Raw genomic sequence first — 12,805 nt, forward strand, 5'->3', positions numbered from 1 at the left:
AATGCGTGACACTTGAGAGCCCTGGGTCATTCATAACCAAAAAAGACCTACAACAAAAACCATGGCCACATATCGTATAAATCCAGCAAGAACAAACAGAGTAAAAATATATATATAGCAGGGCTCCAGACTAACTTTTTTTACTAGGAGCACAGTGGCCCCTAACTTAAAATTTTAGGGGCGCAAGCTGAAAATGTAGGGGCGCACATTATAAATCGACTTGCAAAGTTTTCCTATCATTTTCACTGTATTACTGATAAATACTTTGACAATAAACTACAATCTTATAAACTTGTGCAATAGTTTTAATAACATACACCAGTTATACAGCTTAAACATACAAAATTAATATTTATGCTCTACTGACAACAACAGAACAAGTTGTAGACATAACTTGTGCATTAACACTTCCTACAAAAGATCGCCCCTTGGTGGGGGATAAGGTGCCTGTGTTGGACAGCCCTTGTAATTAGCTACTGGGAGTGGAGCTGCACTTTCATTGACAGGTCGCGGCACATTTTATGTTTCTGACTGGCGTTGTGTTTGATCAGCGTGTCGTGTTTTAATTGTGTAGTGCCAGTCTTATCAGCAAATTTCGTGTTCCCCGCAAGTTGTAGGTATCGACAGCAGAATTTGCAGTTCATTTAATTCGTCTCCCTGAAACACCTCAGCCAGGTGAACTCGCGCAGCCACTCATCGCGAAAGCTGAATTTCCTGCCTTTTTTCGCCACGACCGTTTCCTCACAATCTGAGTCAGACTCAATCTCGGGATTTGTCTTCTCTAGATCATTATGTTTAGGAAGAAAGTACGAACTGATAGTCCGCTTCACCATTGTTTACAGGAGACACCGCTATGTGAAATCTGTGGATTCGCGGGATAACCCCCAAGACCCGCCTCTTTCCACACATTAGCCTATCACAGTGGTCATTCGCTCTCACACATTGGCCAGCCTTCTTCTTCTTCTGTTTTCGTCTCCTTTCTTCTTCTTCTGGAGTTAATGTTGGTTGGCAAACCAGTCATTCAGGCATTACCGCTAACTATAGTGGGCTGAAGTATAGAACAAGTTTGTCAGCAACAAAAATATTTAATACATTTAAAAAAAAAAAAGCTAATTTAGATGAAGTCGAGTTGATGAAACGTTTAGTCGCACTGTGTCTAATTTTAGGCGCAAAATGCGACCATTTGGTCGCAGTCTGGAGCCCTGTATAGAGATTTGTTTTCGGTTGGTAAGAGAGGTGTTTGAGAGAACTGACCTTGGACGATGATGTTGACGGAGCCGCTGGTGTGCAGGGCGGGCAGAGAGGGAACGGTCACCTCACATATGTACTCTCCTGTTGTCTCATAGGTGGCGTCCTTCAGGTGCAATGTGTTCCCCTTACCCACCTGCTTTCCATTCTACTCACGCACACATGCGCACACACACACGCAGACACACACACACACATACACACACACACTCAAATTAGTGAATGAAGACAGGTGATGATGGATATTAATAATGATCAGTTATCAGTCCGTTATGTGGCTCCAAGATTGCAATGTCAACCAGTGTTCCACTTTGGTTCAGACTACAATATCTCATCAACTATAGGATGGATTTTCATTAAATATTCCACTGACATTTGGTGATTTTTCATCAGGTAAAGATTGTAATCTCTTATACTAATGACATCCCATTAGCCTCAGCTGTACTTTGTGTATACTGCTAATTAGTAACCGTTAGCGTGCTAATATGCCACACTAAAACGTGGTAAACATTACAACTGCTAAAAATCTGCATGTTAGTATTGTATTATTAATATTATAGCATTGAGAGCATATTAGCATGCTATTGTTAACATTTAACGCCAAAAATAGCCTCACATAGATGTTTCAAATTAAGTTTGCAAGGTCTGCAGCTGACGATGAGACTGCTTCTGTTGTTCAAGTGTTACCTCCTCAAACTTCAACTGTAATGCTTTTTACAGTTTGACAGCATCATTAACTGGAATATATTCAAATTAGGGTTTAAAGCCCCGTTTTAGTTCTGAATTACATATGAAGTGTATTGAACTGTGATCTACATTGAAAACAGACTACCAAATGCTGCATACCAAATAAAGTCATCGTAGTGATTATATACTGTACTGGTTATATGATAAACGATGCAACAACTCACAAGCATTCAGCTAGTCTACATATTTTATTTTATTAGTGTCTGCAATATTTTCAATCGAGACATATCTGTACTAATGTGTACGTACCTTATACCAGACAGTGTCTGTGTCCAGGGATGACAGAGCGTTGCAGGTTGCAGTCAGATCTTCTCCTTTGAGCATGAACTCCGAGTCTTTAGGTACCACCACAGCTGGGTCCAAATCTGAACACAACGAACATGGTCAAAACACGGGAAACACAAGGTTGGGAGGAATGAGTTCAATTAAAGGAATCGTTCATATGTGTTTATTCGTTTTCTTTATGAGATTGAGATGAGATTATATAAAGTGTATGCCTGTGCATTAAGCACAGAGCTGGAGTCAGATTGTGTTTAGTTTAGCATAAAGACTGGAGGCAGGGGGAGACAGCGTGGTCCGTTCAAAGCGAAAACATTCGCGTTTCTGTCTGCAAGCCTGTTTCAAATATATGTATTGATTATGTATTCTTGTATGTACGTGTGATGGTTCCTTACAGTGCACAGTGAGCTGCATTTCTCCTTTGACTTCGGCATAGTCGTTGTTGTCCAAAGGGCGACACTGATAGATGCCACTGTCTTTCCGTGACACAGGTGACAGCATCAACACCTCAGCATTGTTGCTCTCCAAGTCCACATCCAGCTCCTGCAACAGATACTCTCATTTGTAACCAAAACCCATGTTGTGATGATGTGAATGTCATGACAGAAGCTAAGGCATGCTTTTATGTAACAGATGTGCTTTTAGGGCAAAGACATACTGTATTTCCAATATAAATGGAAATTAGCATCTGATTCGTCACAGAGTTTATTCCTATGGGGGACAGTTGCAGACTTAAGCATTACATTGAAAATATGACTGATTTCTTTCAGTTGTATTTGAAGGAAAGAGAGTAAATGGTAAACAGGTGATAAATCAGACCTGCCAACTGGTGCCGAGTCTTCTTAGTGAAAGATCAAAGGCAAGCTCAAAATCCTGCTTTGGTTGCCAGTTTAAATTGACAGTTTTCCCAAACATACATGGATACATCACTTTTATCTTTGTTCATGAAAGGCTGATGACATTTGACAGCCTATTGTCAGAGGTTGATGTAGCTTACAGAATATAAAATATTATTTTTGTCGTTTCAGCCATCGTGGTAACATTTTTACTGAGTACTTTCCCTCAAGAGATTTGAGGACACCAGCTACACAAGGCAGCCACAATTTACATTGGATTCCATTAGGTCGAGAAACACAAGTGGCGACAAATCAAACAAATCCTAAATGTTTAACCGTAATATCCAAACCCACTTACTTGAAAGTAAAAATGAAAGCAAACAAAAATGTCTGTTATATTGTTCCTTGCATTGCAAAACTGTGTGAGAGTGGACAACTATAGTGAGTATATTTGGTCTCTGCTGAAACTTATGGACAATTTATACTTTGAGTAATCATTTTAAAATGTTTTCCTTGATTTTCATGTTGCTTCAGCAGTAAGTTAGTTAATATTGTGACATAGAATGATGGAAAAAAGTAAACAATTTTCCTTTAGTGTCTTAAATACCATTTAAATCCCATGTTCATAACAACCTCTAACCAAATGCCCATGACTGCCTAGTTAGAAAACATTAAAAAGACAGTCAGCTGAGTTTTTGTGTTGTCCACACATACAATGAACGAGTGTCTGACATGGGAATGAGTACTACTCATGAGCCCTGTCAGTGTGGCCTCCGGTCTCAGACCCTGGCCTGCATCTGCAGGGTCAGAGCTGACAGGGCCTTCACAGACCTTGCACACTCATGTCTACATGGGGGCCCTGTGAGCTCTGCATATCAAAAACATTCCCTACATGTCTCCTGCGTGTCACCCATTCTCTCTTGGGGACTTTAAGGGGGAGAAAATGCCTCCTATTCTTACTTGTTCTCTGTTGAAAATGAAGGACGGCAGGGGGTTGCCATCACCCTGGCAACGCAGCGCCACAGTATCTCCCTCTTTGACCAAGCCCTGGGGCGACTCCTTCCACAGCTCCACCATGGTGGTGGGGTCTGGACACACATACACACAATCAAATTAAGAAGGCTTATTCAGCGGGCTGCTGTAGTCTCTCGACAAGGCCATTTCCATAATGCTGACAGCACAGACTGGGGCTCTGTGCCTGCCACAGTATCACTCATAAACTGTTACAAGCAATTAACCAACAGACAAACAACGACTGTTAAAATGCATTATTGACAATAACAAGAATTAAAGGGATATTTCAGTGAATATATCAAGACAGATTATTAAGATAATGGTAAAATGTGCGTAATTATTAATCCCAGTGCATTTCTTGGCGAGACCTGCCCTGCGTAGCTGGTTGAGGCAGAGATGATTGGTTAGGATTAGGCATTGACCTTGAGCAGTTCAGCATAGCCCGTTGGTCAGGGCATAGGACCTGAACAAACCAGGTTACCAGTACCTCGGCGAGCATGGACGCCTGGCGAATCCTAACGCTTCGATACTACGCAGGGCCCTTTAAAAGGACCAGCTGTAGTTAGAAAGGGAGTCGCATATCATCAAATACTGTTGACAAGGACATGAACCTGGCAGTGCCGACTTTTATCCACTACTACAAGAAAACAGGAAAAAATAATGCCTCTAAAACCTTAAAGGTATAATTCAACCCACACTATACAGATCACATATATGATCCCAGAAAAAGCTTTCTATCGAATAGTGTTAAGGAGAGCGGGGGGGCTGAAAAATGTAAATGTATCAGTGCAAACAGACTTTGATGGAGGCCGAGCAAAAATGTAAACAAAAATGTAGATTTTGTGGGGTTATACAAAATCTTTCTTGGGACCTTGGGAGGTGGGCACTAAATACAATTTATATTCTTATTATTTTCCTTTAACATTTTATTAAAAACAAAAAATGAGAAGGCTGTAACTGTATTTGGTCCACTGGCTCTCACAGCAGAGGAAATGTTGAGGTCCCAAAGATGGAAGATTTTTGCAGCATTATTCAATTTTACTGTTAGATTCTGAAACAATGACTGTCAACAACTGATGTGATACAAACATGACATATAAATACGCATAAAGAGGATCAGCATTAACTCACAGTGAACAGTGATGTTGATGCTGTGGGACTCTACTGTCCTGATGGCTCCTGGGACAAAGAAGCTGACCTCACAAGAGAAATGGGCATCCTTGTCCTCCTTAACCACCTTGTACTCCAGTGTGCTCTGGACTGAGTAGAAGTCACTGGACTGCTGGGTTACCAGGATCAACACGTTTACATCTGGAGAAGACAATATAGATATGTAAAAATTAACCACAGCCTTGACAGATAGCAGATAAAATGTATTAAAAATCAATATTCAAATATATATATTGCATAGCTATTCATTCAATATTTCTGCACAGTTAGAAATCCGTCTACATTAATATTAGTATCATACTATTTGTAGAATAAAGTTCCAGTGGTGGCTGCTTAATTAGAACATCTTAAGTGCCTGAAATGTAAAATAATGACTAAAAGATGCAAAACCATGCTGAGCAAGTAATGTATACATTATGTTTATGTTTGTATCATTATCAGTGTAATAGCATATTTTTTTTGTCCATTTTTGCTTGTCAGTCGCACAAATTACTGACCAACTGATATTGGCATCCCTGGAGATTGTTTACTGTAGACAGGGAAATTCCTTGGTCCTGTTTCTGAGAAACTTTGGGATTTTACTGTTTGCTAATCAAAATGTATTGAAGATTCTCATGAATATGCTGTGATTTGAAAGAAAAAAGGACTTGAACCAAAGGGAACTCTCTGGTGTTATATTGCAGACCTTCTGACACCGACATAATGGGCCATCTACTGTTTGCACTTACATCCTGGAGCAGACACCAGTGGCAAGCCGTTCCTGTACCATGTGATGTTGGGTTTAGGGAAGCCATTGCGAGCCTCACATGAAGCAACCTTGATGGAGAATCACATTGACAAATATTCATTATCTTGAAGTTGGTCATTTCAGCAATCTACAAATACTGTATACATTATTATTATAATTATAAATGTTTTGGTTGATCTCAGTGTCTACAATTAAAAGGGACCCACCTTAGAAGGAACCTCATTGGTGATGGATATTCCAGGTAGGACACCCTCAATCACTGGAGTCTCTGGAGGAGCTGAATCAGGAAAATATTAACTTCAGTTAGTTCTAAATAAATACCCCATGAAACAATATTATGACTGTGTATCTTCCTTTAAACAAGGTTTTGTTTGACACAGAGAGTGTGTGCTGTGAGCCCATCTTACCAAACACTCTGAGGTGGGTCTTGCCCTCAGCGTTCCCGGCAGCCAGCCCGTTAACCTGGCAGAAGAATTCCCTCTCATCATTGAGCTGGACATCTCGGATGGTGAGTTGAGCTTCCTGCTGGTCTGAAGTCACCTCAATGCGACCACTGTAGTCTGTGTTATTGTCCACTATCTGCTGACTGACATCGCCGTAGAATATCCGCTTCCGTGCACTGTTACCTGCGGCTTTCTGCGGGAGGACACAGTACACGCTTAGTGCTGTTATCAGTGTAGTTTTCATGTTTTTGTCACGGCGATAACGGTCCTCTAAGAGTGGGTTGCACATAGAGCTGGGCGGTATGACCAAAAAGTCATATCACGGTATTTAGTAAGATTCTGGCGGTTTCACGGTATATCACGGTATTTTTTTCTCAAGTAAACACATTCATTCATTGACGACGAAAAGGACAGCCACCGTAGTTGTTCACCGCTCGCTGGCCAACACGCACGTTGGTACACAAGAGTGTGTTGGGAAGCTAACATGGAGGGGCTTGTTAGCTTCATGTCACACTCATGTCACTTAACATACACTTTAACTTAAACACACATGTCACTTTAACATACACTTACATTAACGTTATCTGTTTATCTGAGCACTTTATCTTATACTTAATTTAATACCCATTGCACTGTTGTTGATTGTTGTTTGTCTCGTCTAACGTCTCATGTCCAATGTATGTATTGTATGCACCTTCCGCCTAGAAAAAATCCTTGTTTGTGAAAACATTCTTGGCAACTAAACGGTTTCTGATTTTGATTCTGATTCTGATTCTTGGGACCCAGGGGAATGTAGGTATAAATTGTTCATACACGTCATAACTGTGTTGTCGCTCCTCGGCAGGCAGCAACATTTCATTTTCACAGAATACAGCAGGGGCACAGCGGGCGGAGCTACTTACATGACAGGACAAGAAGCTGCCTGCCAAAGAGTGACAACAGTCTTTACGGCTATGTGGCACCGGTATGACGGTATGTGAAAAATTCATACCATATGAAAGTTTGAAACCGGTATACTGGTTGAACTGGTTGAACCGGTTTACCGCACATCCCTAGTTGCACACTCACCTGACTCATAACCTTTCCAAAAACCAGCCTGAACTTGTTGGTGTTATGTAAACGGTTATGTACAGCCCTCACTGTATTTCCACCAGTCCCCTTACCTGACCCCACATCCACCCATGCACCTGCTCATGTTTTTTGCCTTGTGGTACCAGTAAACCAGTGGTGGCTGGTGACTCAACCCATGGGGTCATGCTATACTACAGTAGTTGGCTACTATTTATATTTTCTTAAGTTCAACGCAAAAAAAAAGCAGTAAAACAATGGCTTACAAGACTTCTTAAAAGCAATTACTGCAGGCTCTGGATGCGAATGAACGTCCTGTGTACTTATGTGTCACTAGAAGCCTGTCAGTCTAACAATGGATGAGCAGAAGGCAGCAGCACTGCTCAATAATAAAATCTAAAACAAAAATTAATTTGAACTGATAGGTACTAAACTAAATGTAATGTGTTAGTAATGTATTTAAAAGTAGTTTACAAAAGGTGTCAACTTTGTATTCTGGTTGTTGTTTGGTTGCTGATTGACTCCCTTGGAGCGCCATTTCACATGTTTTGGTTAATACAGGATTAGCACCAGTGCTGTGGTTTGGGGGCATATGCAGGGATACCCAGCAGCCCAAAAGCCACTGGAATATATAAGAGACTATACCCACTTCCTCCTCACTAACCTACCCATCTACCTAATAGTACACCCACCTCATCAATCACTGATTAGCATGAATAAAACAAATGAAATACAATAAATTAACATATGAGGTCCCGTCCTGAGGGAGGACAACAGTCCTCCTCTGCCCCATCCACCACTCTCTGGCCTGCCCTGCAGGTGTCGCTGTTGAAACGCATTTTAATCAGAATTTCAACAAAGGATTTCTTTCTCCAAAAAAAGTAAGCATATTTTTTCCTTATGTCGCCTTGTGTCGCCAATTCTTATCTATAATTCTTTTTCAGATGTTCCCTGACCATGAATCAAATTATTGACTTTAAGAGGGCTGCCCTCCTCCATCCATGCACAGTTGGATAGTTACAGACAGGCAGTGTCAGTTTTTGCAATGGGTCCAGCAGTACTCACCACAAACCACTGGATCATGACAAAGCTGGGCTCGTTGTCGGCATCAGTGAAGTTGTACTGGCAGGGGATCTGAGCCGACTCACCCAGGTACACCTCAACATCCTTATGCATAGTCAGCTCCACCTTGGCCCACGCTGAAAAATACACAGACATGCACATAAATCAACGTCATGCTTTCTGCAGGTGCTGTGCCATGGTCCTATTGTATTCATGCCATAAAACAGTATTAATTAAACTCAACATAAAAATGGCATTTCACCGTGTCTGTTTTCTTATTCTAATTTTGATCCTCAAGCCTAATGTAATTCTAAACTGCATTGTCTTTGGCAGATGACTGAATGTCTTCATTCTCCAGGCCAACCTATAGCCACTCAGCCATGTTAGCAGAACAAAGAAGAAAAGGCCTCTTGTCCACATGGCATAATTTTCATCTCCCTTCTGCCTGGCTGACTGTAACCACAAAACCACATCTTGGCCAGAAAACCAGTTCCCTAGGCATCGTTGGGGGAATGCAGGCATGAGAAGGCCAGCCAGTTTGACACTGGGCTGTTGACTCAAAGAGCCAAGTGTTTTTTCAGCCATTTTGGACTTGGCTGCTGTTAGAGGGGGCCAGTTCACAACAGTGACAAAGAAGAACAAGATGGCACAACAAGACTATTTTCTCAGTTTAATTTGGAGTTGTCATGCAAGATGGTAAACGATACCGCCCTTCCCTCCCTCTTACACCATCAGGTCTTACACTGTGAAGTTCAGTGGATTTACTCCATCATGTGTAGTCATGGACCAAAATGGGAAATGGGTCTAGGGAAGACTACAAGTTTGGAAATACAAAGATTTAGAGGTGTGATGTAAAAAAAGAGGCAATCTCTCCAGACCCCTGTAGCCCACTGCTCATCTCTGCTTGAGGCTAGCTCCATTAGGGAATCTCTGTCGAACTGTCGGCAGTTAGGGTTGCATTGTGGGTAACGTAGGTGCCAGGTTTGGACAAAGACTATTAATATGTGGAATAAAAATATACTTTATCTCAGTTGTGCTGCATCGATTTAGATTTTTCTAAGTTTTCCCATTTTCTGTTTTTATTTTCAGGTGCAGCACTCTTTGAAGTACAGTACTTGAACTTACAGTGAAACAAATTGTACCATGGAATTCCACAGAAAACCGTGGAACAAGCTTCATTGTCTTCAGGCAAGGCTATTTATATAATTGTTTTGCTACTGCATTGTCTTAACTGATTACTGTGGATCAAGGTTAAGGTGCACTGTATTACGGAGAAAACATGCTGTACATTTGGTGTAACCAGATACTTAGGGGAAAAGAAAAAACTACTACGACATCCCACTTTTTAATGTTTTTTTTACGTTTTCAAAAATAAATGAAAAACAATTAGCAAGGGCTAGACTTAAGTGTCCTCAGCGTTAGTTGAAAGAGACCACACATGAAAAGAGCTATACGAGTCCAGTTGCCACCCTGCTGCCCCCATTCAGCCGGCTGCTTCCCCATCACCCCCCTGTCTCCTCCCCCCACCTCAGCACCAATCATTTTCACAACTCTTTTTTTCCCCTATCCCTCCCTCCACCGCCTATGCTCAGCCAACCATTCCTTTTAAGACAACGGGCATGCCATTGTTCCCCCACCTGGGTGGACCAGATCCCCCTCATACACAAATACATATACCCCTCCCACAAGTCAGCCAAAAGATATGTTTACATCCCTAAACCAAAGGTTAAAAACAGTTCATCACGTACTGAAATTGATATTTACTGCGACGAAGATGATGTGAGACGGCTTTGAGACAAGAAGCAGATTATGGGGTCTGGAGAGAAAAGCATGTCACAAAAGTCAGTGTAAAAAATGTTGTGTCTCTTTGGGGCCGTGCTGCTAACTTTTCAGCTAATCCGATTAGCACTGGGGGGTTGCTGGGGATTTGGCTTCCAAAGCCAACCTGGGACCAGTTTTATCTGTTCCTGTTGTGACTTTATGCTGCATGGACTAAACCACAAGTACACATGACCCATGATCTATGGACCAAAACGGCTGCCTTTGGGTGTGTGTGTGTGTGTGTGTGTGTGTGTGTGTGTGTGTGTGTGTGAGTGTGTGTGTGTGTGTGTGTGTGTGTGTGTGTGAGAGCGCGTGCGTGCGTGTGTGTGCATACATTTGTGGCTGTCTGCAGTCTGCGTCTGAATGATACAGAGCTAATTAATTCAGGAAAAAAGACACACCACTCCAGAATATTTGGATGTGTTGACAGGATCAGCCATGTGACTGGACAACAAGACCCCAAATGACTGGTCTGTTGGAGGGATGAACGACAGAAGGGGGCACAGACTTTACCAGCTTCACAACACAATGACATTTCAAATGGAAGATTAACTACTCCACCAGTCGTTCACAAAACTCTGCTGCAACATCATCCATTACTCAATCATATGGTTAAACTTTAAACAGTTTAACCATATCATGAAAGCTATCTCCAGCATGGTTTTATTTAATCACAGTTGATGCTAATGTTTGAATGCTCTCCTTTCATTTCAAATTATTTGCCTCCATCCTTCTCTCTTTTGTGATCCAAAAACGGATTTTAGTGCTTCCCTCTTGCTAGTCGTCAACGTAATAGGTTTTGATGCCAATACCAACTTGTTTTGAGGAATACAGATATGTTTTCTAACCTAATGTGGTCATTTAAAGCCAAACTCATCCAATGTTAAATGTTGATGTCTGCAGTCGGCCTGGCATAACTGGATCACTGGACCTGGCAAAATCATGATTGAAGACTAAGTAAGAAGAAATTCAAGGTCAGCTTTCAGTACTTGTTACCTTTAGCCATGCTAACAGCGTGGCTCTTATGGATGTCACATGTCAGTCGGTCCACCATTTTGGTCCAGACCGATATTTCACAAAACACATTGGAGGATTGCCATGAATTTCTATACAGGCATTCATGTTCCCCAGATGATGAAGCATGCTGATTTTCGTGAGCCCCTGACTTTTTCTCTTGCGCCATCATAAGGTCAAAGTTGTCTTTTATCCTGTAAAATAACTATTGGTCTACTGGTTGGATTGGCACAAAATTGTGTTCAGACATTCCTGGTTCTAAGACGATGAGAAAAAAAAAGAGAAAGAGAAAAGACACAATATTTCTTAAAATTAGGATTGCATTTTCTATAAATACCAATGCAAAGCAAAGAGGATGTTTCCAATACTTCTACTTTTTCTATGTAATAAAACAATCTCCCTTCATGTTATAAAGTAATTCAGTTGATTGAATGACAGATCTCGCCTGCTGCCAAACATTAATTATTGGGAAGGATCTAATTTGTTTAGAGCGATTACTGTGTAGTCTTAACAGTCTTATACTTGTAACCCCTCTAAAATGTTTATAGAGGAGATGGAGTATGTATGAAGGAATACAGAGAGAATTGAGAGAATAAAGACAAATTAGTTTTCTTTTCTTTCCATTCAAGGCAAATGGAGACAGACTCAAACAATGCAAATCAGACAACAGACATAAAAAAGGGGGATACTTCCAGGACAGCCTCTGAATACAGTCACTCATTATCTGCCTTACACAGAGACAATAGCCTCAGACGCTAACTACAGTGGTCACCATTGGCTTTCCCATTCGATTAAGGCTGTCAGCTTAAGTCTCAGTAGATCTGCCGCTCCACCACTGATAAGGAGTCCAAATCACCTCTGACACAAGAAACCAGCCTCATTTACTCACCCTAATCCCCCACATGCCTGGTGGGCCATGAAATGAGACTGAATGCTTCTGAGGACATTAAAACGTCTAGTAATAAGTTATCTATAAACCCTTATGGCCACGAAACATGTCAGGCTGATTTTTTGGAGAGATGAGCAGAAAATAGTAGAAAAGTCTGGAATATTTTTCATTTGATGTAATGCTGAGGCCTCAAGAAAAAATAACATGGTGACTATGGTGTAACGGGACCGGCCCTGACCTGGTCAGGGGTATGAATATTAAAATAGGAGTATCATATAAGCAGATACACCCCATTCTGCATACGTCTGTACATTTAACATATACTTTCAAGGAAAGAAAATATTTTTTCAAGCTACTATGAGAAAATGTGAGAGCAGATCAGTGTTTCAGACTTTCTCTGAATAAAAGTTGTGAGTGGACACAGAGTCCCTCAGAGAGTAGAGGGTGTAAAAAGCTAGCATGAAAA

At 41.2% G+C, this 12,805-nt stretch overlaps 1 protein-coding gene across 1 annotated transcript in view; it reads right to left on the bottom strand.

Moving 5' to 3' along the window:
* The window catches only part of mcama (melanoma cell adhesion molecule a), a gene marked incomplete at both ends in the record, with an annotated part of 56,841 nt that overhangs the window by 12,857 nt on the left and 31,179 nt on the right, over positions 1-12,805 (bottom strand). Inside the window, 9 exons of the mRNA XM_079237816.1 lie at positions 1,255-1,396; positions 2,245-2,360; positions 2,670-2,817; positions 4,071-4,198; positions 5,256-5,435; positions 6,023-6,110; positions 6,249-6,319; positions 6,450-6,678; positions 8,619-8,752. Of these exons, the coding sequence (XP_079093942.1) occupies positions 1,255-1,396; positions 2,245-2,360; positions 2,670-2,817; positions 4,071-4,198; positions 5,256-5,435; positions 6,023-6,110; positions 6,249-6,319; positions 6,450-6,678; positions 8,619-8,752 (1,236 nt within the window). The remainder of the gene's footprint in view (positions 1-1,254; positions 1,397-2,244; positions 2,361-2,669; positions 2,818-4,070; positions 4,199-5,255; positions 5,436-6,022; positions 6,111-6,248; positions 6,320-6,449; positions 6,679-8,618; positions 8,753-12,805) is intronic.

The sequence above is a fragment of the Taurulus bubalis genome, assembly GCF_910589615.1.
Source record: "Taurulus bubalis genome assembly, chromosome: 2".
Taxonomy (NCBI): domain Eukaryota; kingdom Metazoa; phylum Chordata; class Actinopteri; order Perciformes; family Cottidae; genus Taurulus; species Taurulus bubalis.